General features: G+C 40.7%; 3 protein-coding genes across 4 annotated transcripts in view; 1 reads left to right on the top strand and 2 right to left on the bottom strand.

The window, feature by feature from the left end:
* The window catches only part of MAP3K2 (mitogen-activated protein kinase kinase kinase 2), a 52079-nt gene extending 49856 nt beyond the window's left edge, over positions 1 to 2223 (bottom strand). Inside the window, exon 1 of one of the 2 annotated variants that reach the window (XM_029959859.1) lies at positions 2107 to 2223. The gene's annotated coding sequence lies outside the window, so the exon portion shown is untranslated. The remainder of the gene's footprint in view (positions 1 to 2106) is intronic. The other variant, XM_018072650.1, reaches the window with a different exon arrangement.
* On the top strand, positions 1871 to 3037 carry LOC115307477 (basic salivary proline-rich protein 4-like). Its single transcript, XM_029959897.1, has 2 exons — positions 1871 to 1898; positions 2253 to 3037. Exons 1-2 carry the CDS (start codon positions 1871 to 1873, stop codon positions 3035 to 3037), a joined length of 813 nt encoding a protein of 270 aa, XP_029815757.1.
* Positions 3038 to 7575: 4538 nt separating this feature from the next.
* Positions 7576 to 25459, bottom strand: PECR (peroxisomal trans-2-enoyl-CoA reductase). Its single transcript, XM_018072641.2, has 8 exons — positions 25347 to 25459; positions 22406 to 22539; positions 15558 to 15723; positions 14802 to 14883; positions 12516 to 12612; positions 10228 to 10338; positions 9533 to 9644; positions 7576 to 9410 (listed from the first exon to the last, which is right to left on the bottom strand). The coding sequence occupies exons 2-8, from the start codon at positions 22457 to 22459 to the stop codon at positions 9322 to 9324; spliced, it is 711 nt and encodes a 236-aa protein (XP_017928130.1). The 5' UTR covers positions 22460 to 22539; positions 25347 to 25459; the 3' UTR covers positions 7576 to 9321.
* Positions 25460 to 26093: the final 634 nt, after the last annotated feature.

The raw sequence follows: 26093 nt of genomic DNA on the forward strand, positions 1-26093 counted from the left end.
TAAAATTCACAGATTTTTAAAATTTTTTTTCTTAATGTAATACTGTGTCAGCTCCACTTAAGTTTTAAAAGCTTACATTTAGAAATTAAACTTGCAGGTCGACAAACTTAATGGTTAATTAGATAAACCTAGGTGGAGTCACTACTCCATATACATATTTACATATGAAAATGAGACATTTTCTGCAAACGTATTTGAGATCTATTTAACTGCATAAATCAGTCACATTTTCACCATTCATTTATTTTTCTCCAAATAGTAGTCTAAACAGAAAATAATGTTAACAGCAAATATCTAAAAAGATATTACTAGAAAATACATTCATTACTCCAAACTAAATGTGTACCTCTCCATAGGTCAGAACACCTGTAGTTGTGTGTTTGTGGAAGAGGGGGAGTAAATGAAGAAAATCAATCCATTATCATTCTCAGGTTGCATTTTATAAGAAAACATTATTTTTAGTTCACAGAATGCCCAGGTAGAGAGCCACTGAACAACCTGTCACAAAAATAAATTACATGTAACTCACTACTTTTGACTTAGTTTGCTGATGTAAAAAGTCAGCCTGAAGTAAAGATAAAAGACAAAAAAATAAAACTTCAGGTTGCTAAAATATGCAAAGCTTTTTTCAAGTCATTCTCCATAAATACTTATTATTAATGATAGGGTTTTAAAAAATAAAAATTCTGATTTGTACTTAACTATGAACACTTTATTTTAGAAAACAGTAAGGAAAAATGTGAAGTAAAAATGACAAATGTGGCCTAAATTTACAGCATGATCACCTTGTTTGCTTTCTTCAGAAGAAAACTTTATAATAAAACAATCTCTTCTGCATTTATCCTCAACAGGCTTCAAATTCCACAAGCCTGTGCACTGACTAGCTTTCTAAACAACCACAGCAAAGAACTACTGACAAGTCGATGACCAAAATTGAAAGGTTATTTATTTTGACCATAAATTAGCTACTTTTATCAATGTAAAGCAAAAAAACCAAAAAGCTTCCCTACCACAATATTAAACAACAAGATAATGCTCGTTTCACCATACTAATAAATTCTACCTGTCACAGCTCTCTGCCTACTCACATATACTATAAAAACTCACAAGATTACCAAACACCACAGCTATCTTAAAAAGTTTCCTCTGACAGTTTAGAAATCTCAGCAAGCCAAGGCAAGCAACTCAGAAACATCTGTTTTCTTTGCCATAGTCTTCCATTAGTGACAGGTAAACCACCTGTTTAAACACTGACACAGAGTTCATCAAGGCAAACTCTACACAGATTTTTCTTTTCTCCAGTAATGATTCAATCTGATAAATGTTATCTTCCTATTCTGTTTTATCAAAATACAATAAAACCTTAAGAAAATCAAGTTAATTATATACAGCCTCACTATCTGAATCAATATCTGAATCAAATTTGGGTTCAATACGTTTCAGCGGCAATCATGATGGAACAGAAAGCATAAAGAAAACAGGAATTACAGCAAGTTCTCATTTTAAAATAGATTTCTGAGGAAAGCAGTTAATTACCAGGCCACTGTAAGCAAGGGCATATATGAAAGCAGGAAAAAATAACAACCAAGAAAATTCTTTTAAGGTTTTTCAGTGTGGCATAAATACTAACTCATCAATGCCCCTTCCCTTAAAAATATCCATAGGGAATCCCATAGGAAAAGAATGTTTTGTAGGGTATTCTGCTAGTAAGTGCTATGCCACGAGAGAACGCAAGACAAGCTTGTACACATTCATTCTGCACACACATCTTTGCCATACACACAGCAAGACAATTCTGAAGGCCTCTAACTCTGCAACGTGCTGCATTGTTTAAAGAAGAGAAATGTTGTAGTTGAGAGACATTTTCTGCATGGACCAGAAATTTCCCTTATTTCAAGGTAGGCTTCTATTATCTTTCACCACCCTCTTAGAGGACACTCCATGACAAAACTAAAACCAGATTTATGAAGCAAGAGAGGAAACCGGGGGAAAAAAACCCCAACCTCGTGGGTGCTGCAATGCTCTTCAAATGCAACAGGGGAATAAATAATCCAACATTCACTTTTTCCCCTGACAAAAATATCTCGCAGTATCTGACCTACATACCCAATTCACAGCACCGCTACCACTGCAGAGCAATGTGAAGACGAGAGCCCACAGCATCACCGTGCGATCGCGGCGAGGTTTACGGGGGACACAGAAATATTCGCAAAGCTCGTAAAATACTTAAGGTTTTGCAGCTGCAATTTAAGCAACGAAGATCAGCGAGCGTGTGCCCAGCTCCTCAAACAACTGCACCGCCGCGCAGCTCCACCTGCATCGGGCCGGGGCCGTGCCCCCCAGCCCGGGCACCTCCGGCAGCCGGGCCGCCCCAACGGCCCCCGGGGGCGCCCGGACAGACCCGCCCCCGGCGCTCCCGCACCCGGGCCGCCCGCCGCACCCACCGACCTGCTGTGACGGCGGAGGCCGGGCGGCCGCCGGGGACCCCCCAGCGCTTGCCCGGGCGGCGGCATGGGCGCAGCCCCGGCTGCGGCGGGACGGCGCGGAGGGACGGCGCAGGATTCCGGAGCGGAGCCCACCCCCGGGGGCGGGCGGGAAAGTGGCCGGGGCCTGCCCGCGCGCGGGCACGGCGGGGACGGGTGAACAGGCGGGCGCCGAGACCGCTGCGGCGGAGCGGGCGGCGGCGGGGCGGCGGGAGCGGGGCCGGTGGCGCTGCGCGCCGCGGCCGGTCCGGTCCGGGTGGCGTCCCGTCGGGCGCGAGGGGCGCCGACGCCGCTGCCGCCCGCGAGCTCCGCCCCGGCGCGCGCCGCGGCCCCGTGACAGGCAGGAGCGCCGAGGCGTCACCGCGCGGCGCCGTCCACGGCGAAGGGGCGGGCGCGCCCAGCGGGCTGCGGTCAAGGCGCGTGCGCGCCGGGCCCCCATAGAGCCGCGGGTTCGAGTCCCGCCCGGGGCCGGACCCTCCGCGGCACTCACGGGCCGAGGGCAGCGGGGCCCTCCGACTCCTGCCGCCGGTTCCAGCCAGGCGAGTCCAGTCTAAGGAAGGCCCAGCCTAGTGCAGTCCCGCGGCTGCGGGATCTGTGCCGTTCAAGGGCAGGATATGAAGGCGCACCCCCGCACCACCATGGCCAGCGCTAACTGCAAGAAATCCCTCGCCCCGGCCAGGCCCGGAGCGGCAGCTGCCTCAGCCCCCGGTGACGCTCTTTAGGACAATTCAGAACGGCGCTGCCGCCTTCAGGTTGCCCATTTCTCCCAGGACTAGCTGAGCCCTCTCTGCAGGAGCCACCCGCTTCCCTCAGGAAGTCAACACACGCAAGGAAGAAGGATGCTATCCCAAATTAATCAGCGAGGAAGCACTCCCTGATACGTAGCAGGACAGCTATTACTGCAACACTTGAAGTCTAAGTCGCCGATGACTGTAAATAATACCATGGCACTGTAATTACTTTTATGCAAGCTTAACAATAACCTTACAGGCATGAACCATGTGTGCGAGATGCACGAATGACCTGTGCGTGTTTAGCAAACGCCCTTCTGAGACACCCTGGCAGGCGATGCGCGTTCGGAGAGCGCTGTACCGAGGCACAGCGACCTGCGATCTGTGCTGCGGCACCTGACTCCAGAGTACAGTAATCCCCGCTGAGGTGCTGCTCACATGCTGCTTTCTGGTCATGTGCTCAGAGGTATTTAACATGTAAGACAATTAGAGGTTTGTAAAGCCTGGACAAGCCCTCAAAACCTACCCAAAACAAGGTTATTTTGATCACCCTAAACAAACACGGGGAAAAAATACCTGAAAGGAAGTTTAAGCTTTACATGTCAATTTCCATTGAAATTGACATATGAAACTAAAACATTGCACCGGAAGGTCCGTAGCTCGAGTATTTCGCGATCTTCCACTGAAACAGGCTGCAGAGAATGATGAAAACAAATGCTAGCATTGTTTTAAAAATCCATTGAAGAGGACGGTGCTAAAGAAAGACCAACTGATGAAGCACATTCAAGAAAGGCACAAGGCACTGAATCACACTGATTCCAGAGCCAACATGAAGGAGATATAGTCATCTCCCAAAGCTAAGACATTTTGTTCCACAGTTGGCAAAATTGTCAGCGGTGTTCATGAGACACTTGTCATGACCATGAGTCTTTAACCAGACAGTTAAACAGGTAACCTTTTCTGCCAAATGATAGGGCCAAGAAATAAATAGAGCCAAGAAAACTGCTGATGTGTGATGCTCCTGCACCATCAAGATCAACGAGCCACAGCTGCTTACACAGCTCTGAAAACACATCCAGTGTTTCCCTTGCCTTAATGTTACAGTTCATGGCCATTTGTCAGCTTTAGCATCCTGCAAATGGATTTCACTAATGGAGGAAGGGTTAGTGAACAGTACATTTTCAAGACAAAGTTCCCTCACTTCAGAAGAAGCCAGAAAAGGTTGTGGAAAATCATCCCACATTCCTCTGCCCCTGTGGTCCTTTGTATATCTGCACAAAGCCTGCGCAGCACAGAGCACTCTCACATCCCAACAGTTCTTTGCAGAGGCATCAGTACTAAAGTACCATAATCCCTAAATCACAGCATCTTCAATATAAGGAACAGGATAAACAGCTAAATATTGACTTTGAGATAAAAAAAATATCTATTGACACCAGGGACCAGCACTTATGACACTGGCTCACAGTGAGCTCAGCCCAAACCCAGGGGCATGTTTATGGGATCAGGTGTCATGCTACAGGAGTAAAATAAAGCTTATAGAAACAGTGTAATTGCTGATATGGAAAATAACAGTATAAAAATAGCTGACAGGAGATACAATAAAGTATATTGGTTATTTATGCATTCAGTACAAACCCTGTACAGGCTACAGAAGCTGGGAGGTGTGGGGGTGGAAATTATAGGGTAAGCACATCTTAGGATAGTGTACTCAGGCAATTGACTGAAATCTGGTAGAATGGCTCTCCCTGAATTCCAGAATCAATACCTCATTGCAAAAAGAGGTTCTCACCTCCTACATATATTGCTTGAGGCTAACCAGCCCCTGTATTAGTAACACTACAGCCATAGCTTCTAAACTTCAAATGGGAACAAACCAGCCCCTTTTCATAGCCATGCCATCCTCCTCCTTTTTCTCCACAAGTTTCTCTTCCTCCCCACTACTCATTCCTATAGCTGGCATCATATTACCACATTTTGAACTACATCCAGAAAAGGACCTAGTTACACTAGAGATTAATTTCACATATATTTAAGCAAATGAGGGGTTAACTGGCAAAGGAACAAGCTGCTGGAGACAGAGCAGATAAGGGAAGACAAAATGGCTTCTTCTGGGAACAAAAGTAGTGCAAAGTTTGTGATGCCAGAATGTTATAACATGATCCAGGAGGAGAGCCAACAGTATTTATAAATTTAAATCCAGCTCACACGGACTGAGCAAACAGCCGCATTATTTCAAACCTTTGCTAGTCATGTCTGCTACGCTCCTCTGCCTTTCCATGACAGAAAGAAACATGTGCCTGCATCTCAGTAGTTCCAGTTCCTCCCAATACAATGCAACATCACTGGAACACTGATGCCAAGAGAGGAAGAGCAAATAGCTTGGGGGGACAGCCCTAAACCACTGCTGGGAAATTCATAAAAATATACTGCACACTCTAAGTGAGCCTGGGCAGCAGTACTGATAGGTTTGTCTGCTCCAACTCCATCACTGAAGTTGATGAAGCAATTAATTTACCTTTAGGACTCAGCCACATTCAGTAACCCTGAACACAGACACTCTTGACCTTACTAATAAGACAATTCCCCCAATGCCTGCAGCACTCAGCCATCTAACACAGGTCTGCTACTTGAGGTGGCAAGAGGAGACTGGGAGACGCTGATGAGAAGTGTATGAAATTACAGTATCTGGCAAAGAGCATTCTTTCTTAAAGATTATATGGGATATTCTATACAACTATTCAGAAGACTAAACATAGCCATAAATGCTTGTTACAAGCAATGGTTGCCTTGTATTTTTTCATTTACATCTTAAGGCAGACAACAGACATTACTGCAGAATGCCACTGCATAGACTATATTCCCTTTAGCAAACATGACAACTGTCAATCTTTAAAGAATGAAGAGTTTTACACCACAGACTTCATTTTACACTAAGTAAACCCACAGAATAATCAAACTTCATTTTATGCTAAATAAGTACCCTGAATGAGCAAAATTCTGCTTAACACACAGAGTATCTGTAAAACATAAGGCAAGTACAGGTGACAGTTGAACTACACTGCTGTCACAAATGTAAAGTTTTATGACACATATTCAGATATAACACCAGACAGTGGAGCAAAGTAGCAGTTGATAAGCACCTATTCATCAGTCAAATGAATACCTAGTAAAGGATAGACAGAATAGGTGCAGGTTTAGCCAGAGGTAAATATTAAAGCAACCAAAAAAGAGATTTCTAACAGAATGGTAGGTGTAACTGTCATTCCAACAGTATTCTCTTTGCTAATTACAACTGCACATTGCAGCAAATGTTTAAGTTTCAGTGTTTGGTCAAGGTATTTCCTTGATTCCTCAGCCTTTTTCTTACAGTTGCTTTCACCTTCCTTGTAAAATAAATAAAAATCAAATCAAGCCCTGTTCTCTCAACTTCAGATACCCAAATCTTACACAGGTCGGGAATATTTTGCTACCACACCCATCTTTTTAACCTCTCAGTGCCCTTTGATCGAGGGCTGTTGGCATAGGAAGAGCTTTGCTGCAGCTGATACCATCTGCAGCACAAACAGCAGAAACCAAAAACATTCATGCTGCCAGCTGACACAACACTGGGTTCCTGCAAGGTGCTGCAAAACTTTTAAAATAATTTTAATCTGCATAAAAATGGACCAAAGAGACAAGACCAAAATAAAACCTCTGTTCTGAGAATTAAACATTTCATGTCCTTCAGGGTGCAAGAAGAAAACACAAAACCCAAACAAGTACAAATAAACAAAACAAAACCAACCAACAAACAAGAACACCTGTGATTATTGCTAAACCATTGCAGCAAGGAGTTACTATCCTAATATCTAACAAACTGTGATAAGCATTTTAACATTGTGCACAGTAGGAGGAATGTTAGTAGTATTACTGGGGAAAAAAAAAAGAAAAACGTGGAAAACACTCATGCTTCCCCTTCTCCTTCCGAGGGTGCATTTTCTGTATTCTTACACCAGATCATTTTGAGTATATTCTCCTACTGTACTGAGCTGCAGCACTTTATGGCTCCACAAATGCTGGCTGTTTCAACTTCCTGCTAGGGAAAAAGCACACACAGCCTCTTCTAAAGCGTCAGCTTTCATCTTTGTAGTACATCCATTGCTTGGCTGAAAGTTGAAGGAGAGGTCAAATAAAAGGTCCTTTTATTCATCCCAAGCAGAAAGGTTTGTTATAGTTCTTACTTAATTGCAGAGTGAACCTATCTCCCACACAGGTGAATGCCCACCTTTCTAATATTCCATTTCCTGAGAAGAATGATGCATTTCACCATCACTACATATAAAAGTCCCCTCTTAATGAATATTCACACTCCAGCATAGTTAAAGAGGAAATTTGCAAGATTAAAAATTTATTATTTCCAAGTTTATACTCAAATTCTATAGTGAACAGTTCTGGGATATAATAAAAAGTAATTTAGTTTTAGCAATTCACTTCCATCTCACATCAAATTCACAGTCCATAGAAACTCACATTCAAACACAGAGAAAGTAAATTCCACAAGTCTGAAGCACACACATTCACATTTAACCTTCTCTTCCAGAAAGATGTTAAGAATGTAGAAATAATGTCTTAATAAACTAAATAATTTCATTCACTGCAATGGGCTAGACTCCTAGAGTTAGTCATCTAACAGGTGCATTTTCTTCCAGGAATTCTCTTACTGTGTGTACCCTAAACTAATATTTGCAATAATCAAAATATACCTTTCACAAGAGGTTTGAAAAAAGCTGATTTTATCTCTGAACAAGTTTCTCACAACTGCATAAATGACCATCCAGTTATCAAGGAAGGAGGATACACCTGAAAGAGCACATATTTAGGCTCAAACCTCTCTTCCCACCCAAAAATGGAATTCAGATTTTCATGAAAAGCAATCTACATGTACCTATGTAAGAACCCACATTTTACTGAAAAACATAAAGGTCAAACATCTTTGCAGAGTACAAGTAACTGTCAGACTCTTACATTCAGTCCAAAATGAAGTATAAAAAGTTCGCTTCTATAGCAGCAACTTGATTCCACAATTTTCAGTTGTTACAGCAAACACAGTCATTACTTATTTATATTTTCACTAGAGATGGAAGACATGGGAACATTTGCCTTAAAGTGAATAAGAAAAACTATGAACATAGCCTTTCCAAGTCATACATTGCAAGATTTCTGGTTCTTAAATGGCATCTCTGCATTATTCACAAATATCACATCTATTTTAGAGACACTAATGAACAAAGTTCTGTTAACAGTGTAAGACAACACAGTATGGATAAAGCATTTTAACTGGTAAAAAAAGGATTACAAATCTCTCCTTTACTAGTAGAGCACACTGCAGAGAGCACTGCATTACACACCACAGATTTTGCTTCAAGATTTTGCATGTTAAATTGTTGAATCTCTACTGCTTTCCATCCAACTTTAACTGTATGATGAAGTTTAAATTTATCTGATTATTCTATTATCAAATTTAAGTAGCAGTCAGCTCTATTATGCAATTGTACTTGCAAGCAATTCAAAACATTCCCAATACAATATGCCAATTTATTTGAAACATTAATAACAGTATTCCACTTTATTTTTAATTATTTTCAGAGAAATACTCACTGTACTTGGTCTTTAAAACTATTGTTGAGCACTCAGTGTGTGGCTGAACAGAAGTAGCGTAGAGATAACAGTTACCTCAATGGTAACTGATCCAACTAATAACAAGAGATTTAAATTACCTTCTCCCTAAACTGAAGGATTCCAAAACATTTCCTCTCGGCTCCCTTCACTTCAAAATAAGTATTCTTTTTATTCACTTCTGGCTGGGATTCTTCATTACTTAATGCCTATGCAAATGGACAACTTGTCTTTTATACCTCCCCTTCCCAAAAGACTGAATGGAAAGTGTTTCCAGAGAAGATATTTACTGTGTACAGTCTTTCAAGTTTTAAATATAAACTAATGAAAATCAAGACACTCAATGTAGTTACATATGGGAAATTAAATTATTAAAGAGAATGATAAACTCAAATCATAAAGTGAGATTATCATCAAGTGTGCAACTGGGAATAAGGCAAAATCTTCTTTTACAGCTTTGGCTTGAATTCGCCAGAAAGAAGCTTTTTCAGCATTTCAGAATTTTTTCCTTCTGGTGGTGCAGGCCATCTGTCATGATCTGAGGAAAACAAATAAAAGAACATATTTAGGTGGTTGAGAAACTAGGCATTTTACTTTTGTGTCCTCCCATTGCCCAACTTCAGTCACTTGAAGGTCATTATTTTGTAACCCATTTCTTACCAGGTATTTCTAGGGTATGGCTGTATAAACTTTGGCCACCATCCACGACCATGGTTATCCCAGTTATGAAAGAAGCAGCTGGAGATAGTAGGAAACACACTGCAGGAGAGATCTGTCAAAAGAATGACAATTTTAATCTTTCTTAGACCGCTGGGAACTGTTTATGTCAAAGAGGCTTGTAAAAACTTTTACAGGTAAGACACAGTAACATTTTCCACTCAGCAAAAACTGTAACAATCTTAAAACCATCCTCCTAGTGATAACCATCAAGCACTTATCAGAGGAAAACCAATAAACTTTCAGCATCAAATGCTTAAAAATCAAACAAAAATGTGGACCAATCTATCAAATAAGCACATTCTTGGTAGAAGAGAGCTAAGTACTTTTAAGATACAATTTTTTTCACCTTAATATTTGTTCTTTCATTCCTTCCTCCTGGAAGTCAACTTCTTCAGGAACTAATGTCTACCATGAAACACTTCAGCTGTAAGAGGCAGCTGAATTAAATTTTCATATATCAGTGACTACTGGTTAAGTCTCACACTTGGCACGACTACACATTACTACGAGCTTTTTTTCTTTTTAAATATTCCATCACAGTGCAGAATTAAGTCTTTTTGTTCTCCATATAATAAAATGGCTTCTAAATAGAGACACAGAAGTAGAAATATCACAAATGTTCTGAAACACATTACCTCCTCAGGAACCGCTGACCTCTTGGCAGGAACCTTTGGAATGCTCTTTAACCACATCATTATACCTTGCTCTCCATAGTTTGCAACAGCAGTTTCCGAAAATACTAGTCCCTATTTCAAAACAGCATAGTGAAAATTAAGTTCTCTTGCATACGTTTAAATGGATCATTCTAAAATTGTGAAGTTGTCATCACTGATTTCCTATGGGATTAAACTACCTAAAGAGCAGTTGAATGCAAGTTTTTAAATGTAATGGAATAGTATAATTTATACAAGAAGGTAATTTGGCTGCCAGCCACTTCTCTATTCAAGCACAATACTTCTGATTATTCCAATTCTCCACTGTCACTTCAATAACTAAAAAACGGAGTATAAAGAAACTCAGAGGCTGCTTTGAAATTACAAGTATTTCATGCTAACTTACAGCAGGAAACTACAAAGCCCAAAGAACAAGTTCTCCAGTGTCTTGTCATCTGTAAGAACACGAGAAGGATTTATCACAAATTGTGGAAGCAGACAGATTTCAGTCAGAATTCCAGCTCTCCCTACTTAGCTGCTGTAGAAACAGAAAAAGGTGACTGTGTTTGCTCTGATGATTTTTCAGTCCAGTTTAGTCTTGAGAGGGAAGATGAAGGCTACAGCAATGGGAACACAGGATTACATCCATTGGTCAGGACAGAATCTTTGGGACTGAAGTTTAAACCAAATAAAATTGGAATTCATCCACAAAGCACATACTAAGATTTCTAAGAGATCTGTATAATGTATGTGAAACTATTTTTTCCAGAATACAGGTTTCCCTCTCTGTGTATCCATTCCGTACAGGTTACTCTGCTCCTCTAAAGTAGTAACAGTTTTATATTGTTACCACAAACCTGGTGTGTCCACAAAGGTGACAGAAGTATTACTGTAACTACAACATGGACTTCTGTTACCAGCATAGTAACAAAGCTAGCAAATACTTATGAAAGAGCCAAACCCCTGAAGTGTTTGCTTGTCAAAAACTTCTTTTGACATGTGCTATAATGTATAATCAGCATGATTCATTAGGTAATTAGCATGCCTGAAAAGTATATTCACATAATAATGCTGTCTTAATTACTTACTTCCCCAAGACTTGATAAATCAGAAAAAACAAATCAACAGGAAGTAGAAGCCAGTAGATGTTAATATTTAACAAGTCTCCAGATGAATTGGGTCTCACAAAGGCTACATAAAAGCCACTACCTTATGATCATCATACATCTGCCATTAAGCATTCTCTGCTATGCCAAACAAAGTGAGCCAGATGTTTTAGGACAAGGGGCACAACAGGGTATACAGACATTCTACAAAAATACTAGCAAGATCTTCCTAGGGATCACTTAAACAAATATGACACCTCACTTATGACACTCACTTACTGTGGGTAGGATAATTCCTGATTGTAGAAGTAGCTGCACAAAATTTACATTTCCTCTTTTGATTGCGAGAGAGTAAATGTGCAAAATAAATTGTGGTTAAGAGCAGATTACACAAATCACAACAGATCACACAATCTAAAAAGTTAAAGCTAGAGCTTCAATATAACCTCTGTATCTGCAGTACTATCCACTACAAAATATAGCTGCTCTTTCCATACTGCTGTTTTAAAAAACTGCTACCTGCTGCCTACTTCCTCAGAAATGTGGCAGGCATATTTTAGCTGACAGTGGTTTCCTGTCTGCATGAATTTGATAAGAAAAAAATCAGAACACACATTTTTACATATGATTTCTCTGAGAGAAGGTCCACTCCAAACACATTCTCTTTATGTCTAAAGCAAATCTAATATGTAGAACACAAAGTAAAAGGCACTGTGTTACACATTCAGAGATTTTTAAACTAACTTCATAAACACAAGTTGAAACCATCAGCACACCTGAACCTCAAACAGAAAAAGCTTCATGAACTCAGAAATAATGTATCCATCATTGAAACACAAAGCATTCAGTAATCTCATGTCAAGGCTTTATAAAACAGATGACCAACTCATACCAGTATCATTTCATTAAGCTACAAAAAAAACAACCACGAGTGCCAAGTCAAAGCAGAAAGCAGAAGCAATTTTATCCCACATCCTCTGACTCATCATCCAGAAAGTAAAAAACACTCTCGAATGACCTGAAGAATGCAGATGAGGTGATTATAAATAAATAAATGCATAAACAATCCAAAATCAGTCACAGGTTATAGATTTTAAAATTCCTTTTGGCCTGAAAGCTTTAATTATGAACACATACGATTGCTAAGTTTAATCATATACTTACAGGAGCAACACTGTTGATTCTTACTCCACTGTGAGCCCATTCCAGTGCTAAAGTCTTGGTTAGGTTATCCACTGCAGCTCTTGCAGCTCCCGAGTGCCTATTGAGAGAAGAAAGCAAAGGAAGCATCTGTTCCCTCAGCTAGGAGTGCCCAATATTAATTCTACTGCAGCCTCACTGGGGTAGTCAGAGTAGCTTTCTGTGGCTGGACCAGCACTCTGAGAGACAGAGATTCTCTAGTTTGTAAGTTTGACCATAGCTTCACTGAGTAAACAAGCTATGCTATGATTTCCTGTCATTGCTGGAAAATACTTACAGTCTCTCCCCCAATGTGACATGAGGTCAGCTACTCTACTGCAGAGAGAGGCTTATAAAATGTGAAACAAGGAGGTAAAGTTCAAGCTATGTAAAACTACCTGTAGGCTGCAGAGGTAAAGCAAGACTTGAAAGGACAGTGATCTGAAAAATAGTTTAAATCTTCTGACAGACAGGATTAAAATCACTCACTATTCAAAAATTACTCTAGATGGATGGAGATAGAGACAACAAGAGTTGAAGTCATACACCATGCTGCTATAGGAAACTAGTCTGAAATGATTACAAGCTTGAACAAATGCAGACAAAAATACTGCAATAATGAATAGTAGACAGTTGGACTCATAGAAAACAAATAGAATTTAGATTCTTTAGCCTAGCAAAAAAGACTTAGAGGGGATGATGCAATAGCTTCTCAAATACCAGGGAAAGAATACAAAAAACTTGAGAAAAATGTAAGAAAACATAACTCATTTCTTTCTGGTCTAAACATATGAATAACCCACAAGCACACTATGAGCAAACTTGACAAGTTTTATGTTCAAAATTAATACTGATGGAAAACTGTATCAGGGGACTTTTGGCACAAGTGGTGGCTGGACTTGTAAAGGCAAATCTTTTTCAATAGTACATTTCTACAAAGAGTATCAATTCAGCAGGAATTTGACTTGTAAGTAGCTTTGTCTATTCACTTACATCCATGCACATTAGTTATTTAGGAAAACTTGTCCACTGTTATTCAGAATTAGCTTTTTCTCATGGTTCAACTCTCAAATGCAGGTTCAGCGTATTTGACAAGACAATTCAGCCAGATTTTACCACAGTGGAGAAACTCAAATAACTGTAGCTTCAGCACCACCCTGTGGATCTCAAAATTTATTCTGTACTGCCAAGAACAAGCTAGTGAGAAAATATTCTGCTGTTCCTTAAAACCTCTTAATTTTGAACACTTTCAATGCTGGACAAAAAGAGGTAATGCAATACTTGCTCAAAGTATATTTTTTTGTATTTTCTTCAATAGAAACTCAATTTCCAGGTTTAAAAAAAAACAGGAAAAGGAAGTTTCAAACAAGAAATTCAGACTTTTTTTCAAGAAACAGTCAACATGCAGCACATTGACAACTTCCAAATTTCCTTTGAAAAGAAAATAGCTGAAACAATTAATTTCCTGAGCATTACTACCTTTCAACAAATTGGAACTTTTGTGGTAGCAAGTTTCAAATTGGAAAATTCCTGCTCACCTACATTTTGAGGGTAAAGAATTTGAACAAATATAGTACATGTACAAGTATGGACAGGATGCTCCATTTTCATGGCTCTAATCATTTGTATCAGTATAAAACTACAAACATGGCAATATGTTTGTAGCCATGAGCCTTCTCCCAGTCAAGAAAGGAGCAGAGAAAATAGAACTGATTCTATTTGCATCAGAAACCTTCTCCAAGAAAGATGTCTACAAAGTGGGAGTAAAAAGAAAAACAGGAAAGGCAAGCATTATGTGAGTTGAAGGACAAAGCCAAAACCTGGTAACGTACTAGAAATGTTCCTCCTACTCCCCTACTCCTGGTCCAATTTCCATAACTCATTGCACCATCAAGATCTGTAAACTGAGCACAGAAGAGAAAAGCAACTGGTGCCAAGTTCTTGCAAAACCCTCCAGCAATTTGGAGAAAGAGCACTTCCATCCCACTAGTACACCATTACCAATGAAAGCTTCACTGGAAAGTCTTGCTTCATAGTTTCTTACAAAACAGTTGAGAGAGACCAGAGATGCCATTTACTCCTGTAGTCCCTACTGAATTAATAAAAGAACCCCACACATTCAACCAAGTGATACTCTTGCTCTCTCTTGACCAAACTGCTATATTTCTATACTCTGCTGCTGCCCAGTGCACACCTTTCTGAAGTGTTTAAGAGCAACTAGTACTTCCAGAGGAAAAACATAGGAAAATGTAAAAAGAAAATATATATTACGACATTCCAGGAAACCCATTTCTCACGGCAGCAGTAATGTTGACAATGGCTCCTCCATGTTCTTGCATCCAGGCATTGTACACTGTATGAAGGAGGAAGATAACCTATAAATATCAGAAGAAATGCATACAAATGAACTTGCCAATTGGAAGCCAAATTTGGAGTCCTAACTGCAATCACATGACACATTTTCCCAAATCTGCTCTTTGTACCACACTCTTGCCCAGCCAGAGGTGAGATTATGGGACAACAGGTGTAGTACAGGTAAGGTGCAATGATTGTCAAGAAGCATTTGGTGGAAATCAAGATTTCATGTTTTTACATTTTATGTAATGTAAATTACTTTCATTTCTACATCCCAAATATTATCTGAGAATCACATGCCATACTTAAATTTAAGCTTAAATTTATATCCCTGAAGGAGAGAAGTATTTTCCTGTGTGACACACAGTGCATACAGGCCCCAGAAGTTAAGTGGTTTTCCTATAGTCTTTTAAGTGAGTATCCAAGACAACTGTCTCCCCAAACCTGGCCTTAACCAGAAGATCATACTTGCCTAAATGTATCTTTGTATACATGAAAAAATGTTATGTACCATTTAATGCAAAGCTTTGGATGAGATTCATGAAAACAAATACCCACTTGTCAGATAAGTGTGTGGAAAAAAGAAGGCAGAGAAATATTTCTTGTCTTCTGGTATTGCAGTAAAAAAAGAGAACAAATAACCAAAAAAATAGCTTAATGTTCAGACCTTACCTGCTTTGCAGCAATAGAAGGTCCCTGTTAGATTCGTCTCTATCACAGCATTCCACCCTTTTGCACGGATGGCTTCAGAAGGACTTGCAAATTGGCCCCCTCCATTATTCACCAGGAAGTCAATCTTCCCATGCAGACCCAGTGTAGACTTCACCAAAGCTTCTACCTGAAATAATATTTGTTAGTGTGATATGCTGATTAAGCCCTGTACCCAATTTCATTCTCAGTATTTTCTCTCTCATATCCTCTTCACGGAACAAGAGGAGGTCTGGCCTTCAAAGAGGCTGTAAGATTCTTATGGCAGGTTTGGTCAGCCAAGAAGGACTGGGTTGTGTCCATGCTTATTTAGGAAATCTTGCTGGTATAATGCAGGTGCTACACAAAATACCAGCACTGAAAGAAGAAGGGGATTTATGCTGCTGACAATTTGTATAGCCAAACACACACAGAAGCCTGCTACATAAGTCCTACTAAGAATCCTCTGACATTTTTCAAAAGGGTGGGGGTGTTCACATCACATGTCGGAAGAGCTCCATATAGTGTAACTACTGCTTTTTTATTTGGCCAGTATACCTGAGCATTTTAAATAGAAAATCTAAGTCATCTTGGGGAGTTTTAACATCCTTACCTTAATGTTTTGTACATTCACTAAAACTATGACATATGAGTTGGCAACAGCCAATCTTCTTACACAGACCAAGAAGGTTAGTTACCCTGCAAAACATGAACTCTAAAAAATGCTGGAAATACAAGTTGTCTTCTTTAGCAAAAATATTATTACAAGATAGTAATAAGAACTCCATAGCAACTAAGAAATAATTTAACCTTTATCTCAAGAAATAGGAAATGGGACAACATGACTGTTTCCTGCTTACATCATCAATCATAACTAGATACCATGCATCAGTTTTTCCTACTCAAGCATACATGAAGTTACTACCATCTGTGGTTAAATAAAACACAGACCAAAACACCACCAGAAAAATAAACAGTTGCAGTGGTGCTGCTGCTCAAACAGATTGGACTAGGGGAAGGATATCAATCAGCCTTTCTCAGCATACAGTTAGCAGTAGAAAACGTCAGAAAAAAAAGAGTAAGCAATGCGCGATCGGTATCTCACCATGTCAGCAACTCATAAATAGCTGCTTTATATCTTTTGTTGCTAACAGTTTGGGATTGATTTAACAGGATAGTAGGGATCCTGTAAGGATCCACCTCTCTGAAGAAAAAAATGTAAACAAACACAGAGTGACTGAAGCCTGACTGAAAAACTAATGCCTGCTGAGAAAGAAGGCCTCAAGAAAATAATTTTGATACTTAAACCACCATCTTTAAATTCTGAATGTCATCTTATTCCTAACATTGGTCACTGCACCTTGAGGTGCACTTCTGAGGGGAAAAAACCCTAGAAAACCAAAACATCTGTGACAGCTGTGATACACTGGATTATTATACTAATTACAGGCTCAGACCAACTGAAGTGTGTGTTTGGGGGGAAGGGACTGTTTGAATTTCACGAAGGTGAAGTGGTGCCCTGCTCCATACCCCATGCTTCTTGCACCATATTCTCAAGGGGGGGGGAAATAAATAAAAAACAACAACAACAAACACATATCAGTTCTGTTTCTGAAAACCAGAAGTGGCCAGTAGGGTCTCCAGTGACAGCTCAGGTGGCTCCAACTGTAGCAATTTTCACAATGTCTTCTGTGCTGTAGAGGAAGCATCGTTGCAGTGCTTCTCCCAGTCACCACCCAGTAAACACAGTGATAGCAGCCACCAGCAAAGAGAGGAGGAGGGTCTGGTAGAACACATTTAAATCACAGCAAGAACTCAAGAAGATTCTTTTCTAATCCTATAATTTCAAAATCCACTTAGAAAAGTTACTAAAGACTCTCTTTGTAAGCAAAGCAAAGCCTCATGAGGTAGAGCTACTAGTGCAGGACATTCTCCTGAAAAAGACTGAAAACAACAAAATCAGGCATTTCTGACAAAACCAAAACACTGGAGGTCTTCAATAAGGGACATTTGTGTGTGACTGCAACTCAAAAGTATTATGCAGTAGCACACTTTCACAGATAACCGAGATGACAGTACTTAGACAAATGTCCACAAGCATTCACAGGTCACCCTGAACTTAAGTAAAACTCATGGGCAAATAGCCCACTACAAAGTGTTAGAGATTTGCTATTTGGGAACTAGAACTAGTAGGCATTCTGGCACAGTGGTAACAGGCATTTTTACTTCATGTTATTGCTGTGTTATTTAAAAGTACAACAAGAAGAATATCTTACCCACAACTCCCCACCAAGCCACAGTCTTCCACTACAGGCTTCACACAGACAGGCACTAAGTATTTATAAACCAACTGAGCCTATGCTAAGCTACAGCTTTATTGGAAAAGAAAAGCTACTAGTGAACTCAGACACAAAGTATGTGCTAAGTAGTACTGTGTGGAGTCTGTCTGAAGGAGTCCTGTTTGTCAGATGTCCAAGTGACAGGTTTTACCCTCAGGGTCTGGTCCAGCAGCAGGTGCTGTTGCTGGAGCTGGAGTGTGAAAATTCTGTGCACAGAATTTTGAATTGCTGACTTCAAGAACAGCAGTCGCCTACCAGAAGTACAAGGTTTTATCTTCCACTTACCTAGACATGTCTTCTACTTATCTAGGTGCCAGTTAAAGAAATGTTTGTCCACAGCATACAGCAAAAAGGGTAAAAAGTTCCTCACGTCTTACCCCATCAATAGATTTGTCGTACCTCAACATTTAAGACCCACAAATACTTGCTTCCCCTTCCTAACACATACAGAGGTAAATAGAAAGCTCTTTTCATAATGGCAAAAGGATGGGGTCTCTCCTCTGCTCTGGCCACCGTTACATTGAGGTTGTGAAACTGATTAATTATGTCCTTGGATTTTGGACAAAGAGCTTGGTTGGAAAAGACACACACAGCAGAGTTGTCTGGTTTGCCTCTCAGCAAGAGCAAACTGACCTGCTCTCAACACATTATGTGGGCAGTGCTAGCAAATATGCAAACAAATTAAAATCACTTCAGATTAATAATCATTAAGAAGCAATATCTATCACTATATATATTCCAGACAACAGGATAAGGGAGAGGTGCACAACCACTCCTCCAGGATAAGGCCTTACAACGACAGAATATAGAAGCCTCAGATCCTCTTACTGGCATCCCAGAACCCTCTACTCTTCCATTTTAAAAAATAAAAATGGGGTTTTATCCTTTAGAGAACACTCAATGGAAAACTAGTAAAAAGCAGTAGCAAACTCATGACAAAAATAAGCTTGACAGGTTATACAGTGGTTGAAAATCCTCCATCAAGCAGGATTATTTCTTGCACATTAAATGAAAAGTAAGATTTGCTAGAAAGCAAGAGGGCTTCTGAGGATGAAGATTTAGAGACTTAAAAATGTGAATTAATTAAGCTATTCCCATGATATCTGCCATCAAGCTTCTGCAGCAATTAATTCACTGCACCTTCTTTGACTTTTCCTAAGACAGAAAGAGTTCTAACATATTGCACTATATGATGAGTGATGAATCTTCTAATGCTTGAATTTCACAGATTCAAACTAGAGGCATGAACTGTGTCATCTTCAAAGTAGGTCAGCTACTTTAAGATAAAAAAATAAAGGTAAAAAAATAATAAGCTGGCAATTTGAAAGTACCTTCATCTTTCTTAAATTTCCTTTATTCAAAGTTCCTCCTTCCAGTTTCCCTGGTTATAAAATGAAAACCAGGACAGCATTCATAGAGGCCTTTAGAAAAATGCAGAACTGATGGAGCAGGAGGGATGAAAAAAAAAATGGCATGCTAGAGTAAGAACAGATGGCTTGTTCCTACAGGTGATCACGGTGGCTTCCTTAATAAGAAAGATTTACTCTTAGAAAGACTTCGGTGAGATGTCAGAGAAAAGGATATACTAAAGGAACTATGGAGTTCTTCAGGAAGCTTCCTGGGCTTTGTAGCTTGTGATGGATCAGTTCTGATGTCTAAGAGGGCTTAAACTCCTAAGTTTTTTTTCCCTTGTTGAAACATTTATAATGTTTTTCTTCTGCGGAAGTTCTTTGGTACCTGGTATAAGAGCTGAGAAAGAGGACGTAAAGACTCACATGGAATACTTGCAGAGGCTGTTCTCTCTACCTAACAATGTGTTTCCGTGATTTCTGAGGTAAATACTCTTCTCTCATACTAAGCTGAAAGCAGACAATGAGTTGTAAAGCTATTAATGTGTAGCATACAGAGCCAACACAGTTGTACAAGTCTTGTTAGTTTTGTGAGAGAACCCAAAATTATATATGCCCTCTCATCCCATCTTCCACTATTAAGAGGAAGCTCCTCCTGTATTTGTGAAAATACTGAAGTGAGTTATATTACTGTGTTGCCTCTACTTAAGTCTAATCTCCGAGGCTAGAAAATCCTCCACTACATCTTTTATTGATCCCTGTTTTTAAGCCTCCAAGTCCCAGGCACAAAATTTAGGTTAGCTTTTGAAAGAGGATATACAATGCTCTTTGAATCAAAGTAATGTCCAAAGGTACTTTTCCTCTAGTTTCCACAAGGCAATCAAGTGCAAATTAGAAAACAGTATTCACCATTGCTGCTCTTAGCAAATATAATAAATAAGCAATAGTAAGCAGTGGGTTGTGGAAAACTTGCCACACTCAGTGCTGACAGTTTTCAGCAGTGTAAGTTAATGATTGTTAATTTGAGCTTATCTAGTTTCAACTTACAAACCAAAATACCTAAGTGTAAGGAAGTGCTATCCTCACTACAAATGGAAAAGCTGAAAACATGATCCACATATTTCTGGTCCAACAGTAACTTTAGAAATTAAATAACAAGTGGCTGGGATTTAGCAATCTTTGAGAATTTCAAGCACTGAAGAACTAAAGGAGAACAGAGCCAGAAAACCAAGAGCTAAAGAACAAAAATTGCAGGATGTCTCTGACCAGTAAAAAAAATCTGGTCTTGGAGATGGGCATCTGGAATGGATAAATATTTGTTTAACAGGTACACAAGTTCTTATGTTAACATACAACAGAAATTGCATTCCTTACTCAAATCTTCAGCAAAGGGCTTATGAAATTTTCATAGTGATTTTTTTCTGAAAAGGACTTGAACAGAAGCAGTTGAAGAACTGAAGTGAGTCAAACTATAAAACTGGATCAATGACTGATAAATTGAAGACTGGTGCTTAATCTGCCTTATTCCTCTGAATCGTTTCTTCAATAGATACAGACCTGAAAAGACAATGGTTAAAAAGAACTTCCACTGGCAGGCGACACCCAATATCATATGAAAAGTTCTAAGAAAGTTCTGGTGTGTCTCTAAATGAACAGGGCTTAAAACTAAACTGGAAAGAGGACAATTCTATGATAAAACTGCACGGTAATAGCAAAGACAAAAGTTTCTTCAAGTGTCAGGATGGCTACCTGTAAGACAGAATAACATCTAAATGCTTTACACAGCACTATGAAGAAGGCTTTAAAAGCACCTTCAAAAATTTTCTAAGCCCCTTAAGCCTGTTTTGTCAAATAGGTATTTAGCCACACTTACACAGGAAACAAAGAAGGAATGGCAGTTTAGTGGAGACTACCTCATTTCACCATCCAAGCCCTGTACCATCTCATTGGGCACTGCAGTTCCCACTAAATCATTTTTAAACTGATACAGAAATAAGACTCACATGCAGATGATTATTAAGCCTGCCAGAGTACTTTCTGCAAGAAAGAGACATGAAAAAAGGCTTAAGCCTTTTTTCTCTCTTTACCTCTTTTCTTTCCTGTAGCTTTAATCATGTAAGTTGCCCTCTGACATCTGTCATAACCTATTATGTTGCACTGCTGATGCTGGTAAATACAAACCTAAAATTCACTGCTAGGTGAAGTGACATACTGCACAGCCCCGGGGTTCATCTCCTTCAGGAGAGAAAGTCTGAGTATATCACTATAAATATTTTATGGTATGCACTGTTCCAGGAGAGAATAATTTTATTTTTTATTTGGTTTATGGTTACATATTCGGTTATTTCCAGTATCTTCATAGCTGCTGAAGGTCATTAATATGTAAGTTATTTAACAGAGACCTTGAGAGGTTAAGAAAAATGTAGCAACCAGTGGTTACTGGAAAATTTTCTAGCTGTCTTCAATAAGTTAAAAATCCAACCTGAAGTTGGACTTTTAAATATTTAATTACGCAGATAAAAAATTAGGAGGTGCATGCAGACTTCTGAAAAACCTGGATTAAGGACTTTGGCTCTTGATCTTTCATTTTTTGGAATAAGAAGAAAAAGGAAAAAAAATTAACTGGGATAGTAATAAAGCTTGCAATGAGGCTCACCTCAAGCTGTAACCAAAATTTAAACATGGTTAAAATATTATAAATCTGTGGGGGTTTTTTTGGCTTTAATACAAGCTAAACTGAAAATGCATGGAACTTGTGTCAAGTCACAAGCACTGAGATCCCATGCCTTCTTGTTTGAAGGAACTATTCTGAGGTCTCCATCTTCACAAGTTTACACCCCCTCACTTCTGTCACAGAAATGTGACAAACAATCACACTAAGTGGGCTCTGGCTCGGCTGTAGAACATGCCAGTTTCAAGGCCTGCTCCTCCCAGAAATTTCTGAAATACGTAAGCCTGGTCAGAAAAACACTTGCAATTACAAATGTTTTCTTGCTCAGGTGGCTAACAAATGTCTTCCCTCGGAAAGCACATACTCTGATCTAAGCTATTTTTGAGGGGGCAGAGACCTTTGGAGATGTGAGAATTTATATACACAATATGCTTTTGACATGTTAAGCCCCAGAACAAGATCACAAGTCTCTACCTCTTCTTCCTTGCGGATATTGCACTGTATGGGAGTTACTTTGGCAGGACTCATGGAAGAAAACTTGTAATTTAGTTCTTCTGCAGCAGCTTTTAATCGGTCAAATTTTCGAGAGGCAATAACAACACTGCAACCTGTAGAGACAAAATGAAACATCCTTCAGCTAATGGAATTATGCTATTTTTTTAATACTGTCATGGAGATACTTTGCAGAATGTGCCATTATTAGTCACTGACTAGAAGATACAGTGTTGAAATTCTTGCAAGAGAGAGAAATGACTGATGTCAGGTGCTTCTTAGCAACAAGATCCCTCTGTGCCAGGAAAAGAGCAATCAAAAAAAAAAAAAGTCCACAAGGTTCCCTCTCCTTCCTGCAGAGGGGAAGATAGCCTGTGAGTTGCAGAGTCAGCAAAGCAGCTTTCAGACATCACTTTTGCTGCCTCTGCTCACAGCTGCCTCATTTATCAATTAAGTGATTTAAAGATGTTTCAGCAGGTCTTGATTACAAAAAAATGCTTGCTTCTAAACCCACAAAAATAATCTTACTCTGTGACTGGCTGTAATTTTGACTAGCAGTGAGCAAATGTAATGCCTTGCTTTTTAACCCTACAGAGACTGAAGGAAAGGATAATAGCCTCATGAGATTAATCCCTATCTGCAGACTACAGACAGCAGGAAGATGCTTTCCTGTGGCACTGCAGAATCCTAGCTGCAGAAAGGAGAGGGAAAATAGGCAGGATCTCAAGTATTCTGTTTTTTTCAGCATTTAGAGGCAGAAGGAATCATTCAACAGAGAAAAAAACAATGCTAATGCCAAATTAAAGGCAAGCACTGACACTACAATCAGCCTAGAGTCTTCTGTCACACCAGTGGACTCAGGACAGCTTTAAGGCTTCAGCAATTGCTACTACATAGACTAAACCAAAGCACGCCAAATTAATTCCTAGTGCAAATCCAGCAGGCATGCAATTTCATATAATGGAGAAGCAAATTACTAGCTCCCACTGCCAAGCAGGCAACGATGTCTTGCTCCCAGTTTGCTCTGCTGCTTCCATAATCTTAGCATCCCAGCAGAAGTCATCCCTTCCTCATACCAGGTCAACTGCTTATCTGCTTTAACATAAACCAATTCAACACATTCAATCTGTAGGAAAAAAAAAAAAAGTTCACATCTTGCCAGGTGTAAGGTTTTTTTCCCCTCCTCTGTTGCCAAGTGAAATTTGGCCTCTCATGTGATCAAACACCAGAATCAACTCAAAATAACTAGTGGGAGGAAGAAGCAGCAAGCTGTTCATTTGACTCAGGCTATCTTGTCAAAATATACATAAGCCAAAACAAAAAAATCCCACGCAAACCAACCAACAACAACAAAAAAAAACCACCAAAAAAAAAAAAAAAAAAAAAAAAGAGTTGAATTCTTCCAGAAGGAAGTGCTGCAACTACATATTGCTAGGAATGGGAGCTTCACCTTTAATCAGTGGCCATCTTAAAACAACATAAGTAAAGATAGCAGTCTATGAGGTCTTCTGATTTTTTTAAATTAAGAACTCTGATCACTTGAACAACCACCTGATTAATGCACAGTCCATAAAATGGCACACACAATTACCAATTAATACAAATACTGAACCAGAGTAGCACAGTTATATTTATCAACTTAAGTGCTTACTAATATAAAAACTGATAGAGAATAAGGTCCAGTAAAAGACTTTATTTTTGCTAACCATGCTAACTGGGAGAGGGGGAGATTATAACTCATGAGGAACACTTGGTAACTACTGCACAAGCTGACACTACTTCATTTATTTTTCCTCATGACAGTCATAATGACTGGCATCATCTGTCATTGCTCCTACACCTATAGGAAGCAGCCCCCCTTGTATACCTAAAGCACAAGGTATACATGGAAAGAGCTCCTGATCATCTTCTTGTCAATAGCAACCTGCAAATCTACAGGTAAGGAAGGTTGCTCAGTCAGACTTCAGTCATAGCTCTTTCTTAATTTTATCTCCAGTGATTTGTAGACATTTGCAGCCTTATTTTTATTTAGCCTGCTATGGACACATTTCTGTATTTCTATTTTGCTTGAAAAAAATAATGACTATCAAATGAAGCACAATTTTAAAGGTAACTGGGTAACATCATCAACCAATAGCGTGCTGACGCTTAAAAAGAAACTCTTTTAGGGAGCATGTAAGGACACTCAAAGAGAAATGTTTAGTTCCCAGTAATACAAAGGTAACAGCACTAATCCTCCTTTCAGCTACGCAGAACAAGAAAGCTGGGGGGACAAAGGCCAGGAGAGGCAGAGATGTCTCCCATCACAGCCTTAACAAAGAAAGCTGTTTGCTATGCAGTGCAATGGTATAGTGCACATTCCAGCAGTGCAAACCACAGGCAGCGTGGCACCCAGAGGCATAATGTTGGTGTTGGTATTTTGAAGACAGTGAGTCCAATCATGATAATAAACTATCCAAAACCAGTCTGACGCCAATGATCCCTACCACTCATGCTGAAACCTGCAGGAAAAGTGCTGCAAGGCGGATATAGGAGGCACCTCTGCCTCTCCTGGCCTCATATCAGAGAGTCAGGAGACTGCCTTTCACTCCAGGTTTTACCACTTCTCTGTACTCAGCATGGAAAGAAAACCCAGGCAGCACACAGTGAAGATGTTCTTCAACTTTAGGACATTCCTGTCACAGGCACTGAGAGAGAAGCGCCACGTCTCTAATGTCACTGTGTGGACAACAGTTCAAAACTCTGCTCCGCGAGGCTCCGTTCAACAACCCCATAAATCCTCCAGTTAACTCAAGATGAAAACTCACTGAAGGGAGAGTCTGAGAGAAAGGGTCCGGGTTTAACACACCCTCACTGTGACCGCCGAGTTTAAAATCTTTAACGGGCCAGCGGGCCCAAAGGCACAGCCCCACACCAACCTCACCTTGTGCCCCTCGCCTTCACCGCCCCTGTCACAACGTCCCACCCACACGATCCTCGCAGCGCCGCCAGCCCCCAAAACGCACCGCAGCCCGCCGGGCACTCCCTGACCGTCCCCAAACCTCACCTCATCCTGACCTACCAACACCTCTCCTCGCACCACACTGAGTCCACCGGGGAGCTCCTGCGGAGCCACCGGTCCCTCCCTCGCGCTCCACCTAAGCGCGAGTAGGTCGGCGGCGTATAGGCCTTGCCGATGCGGTGCCGCAGCCGGTGACGATGGCGACCCGCGCGGAAACAGCCCCGCGCAGCAGCCCTCGCCCGCGCAATTTCCCCCTCCTTACCTCCTTCCCTCCCTCGTTGCCCTCACACGCCCCCGCAGCGAAGTGACGAGACGGCCCGCCGCCCGGAGGCTCAGCGCCGGGGACGGGGACGGCGGCGGCGGCGGAGCGGCGGCAACCAGCGCTGCCAATCGGCTGGTGCCCGGAAGTCCTGCGCTGCAGCTCCGCTCGGCACGCGGCAAGTAAGGCGGGCGGGCTGTGCGGGTGGGAACGTTTGCCCAGGTCCGACCTGAACGCCCGCGGGGGAGAAAACACCGTCAGCGCTGGGAGGGGTCGGTGCCGCCGCTGGCGCCCCGGGGTCTCCGCTGCAGCGAGCGCCCACTTGCCCCCGCCCGCGGTCGGGTTGCCGTGTTTTTCTGCACCGCTCCGGGTCACCTTCCCCATGGACGCGGGCAGGCACCCTCAGGATC

The sequence above is a fragment of the Manacus vitellinus genome, unplaced genomic scaffold, assembly GCF_001715985.3.
Source record: "Manacus vitellinus isolate BGI_N305 unplaced genomic scaffold, ASM171598v3 scaffold_22_pilon, whole genome shotgun sequence".
NCBI classification, from domain to species: domain Eukaryota; kingdom Metazoa; phylum Chordata; class Aves; order Passeriformes; family Pipridae; genus Manacus; species Manacus vitellinus.

What these genes read in the sequence shown, in the direction of transcription:
- LOC115307477 (XM_029959897.1), top strand. Translation starts at nt 1,871, where the DNA reads ATGGACCAGAAATTTCCCTTATTTCAAG. An exon ending in GAAATTTCCCTTATTTCAAG is followed by an intron (nt 1,899 to 2,252) that starts GTAGGCTTCTAT and finishes CTGCAATTTAAG; the next exon opens with CAACGAAGATCAGCGAGCGT.
- PECR (XM_018072641.2), bottom strand. Translation starts at nt 22,459, where the DNA reads ATGAGTCCTGCCAAAGTAACTCCCATACAGTGCAATATCCGCAAGGAA. An exon ending in ATATCCGCAAGGAAGAAGAG is followed by an intron (nt 15,724 to 22,405) that starts GTAGAGACTTGT and finishes ATATTATTTCAG; the next exon opens with GTAGAAGCTTTGGTGAAGTC. An exon ending in CTTCTATTGCTGCAAAGCAG is followed by an intron (nt 14,884 to 15,557) that starts GTAAGGTCTGAA and finishes TCCTTCATACAG; the next exon opens with TGTACAATGCCTGGATGCAA.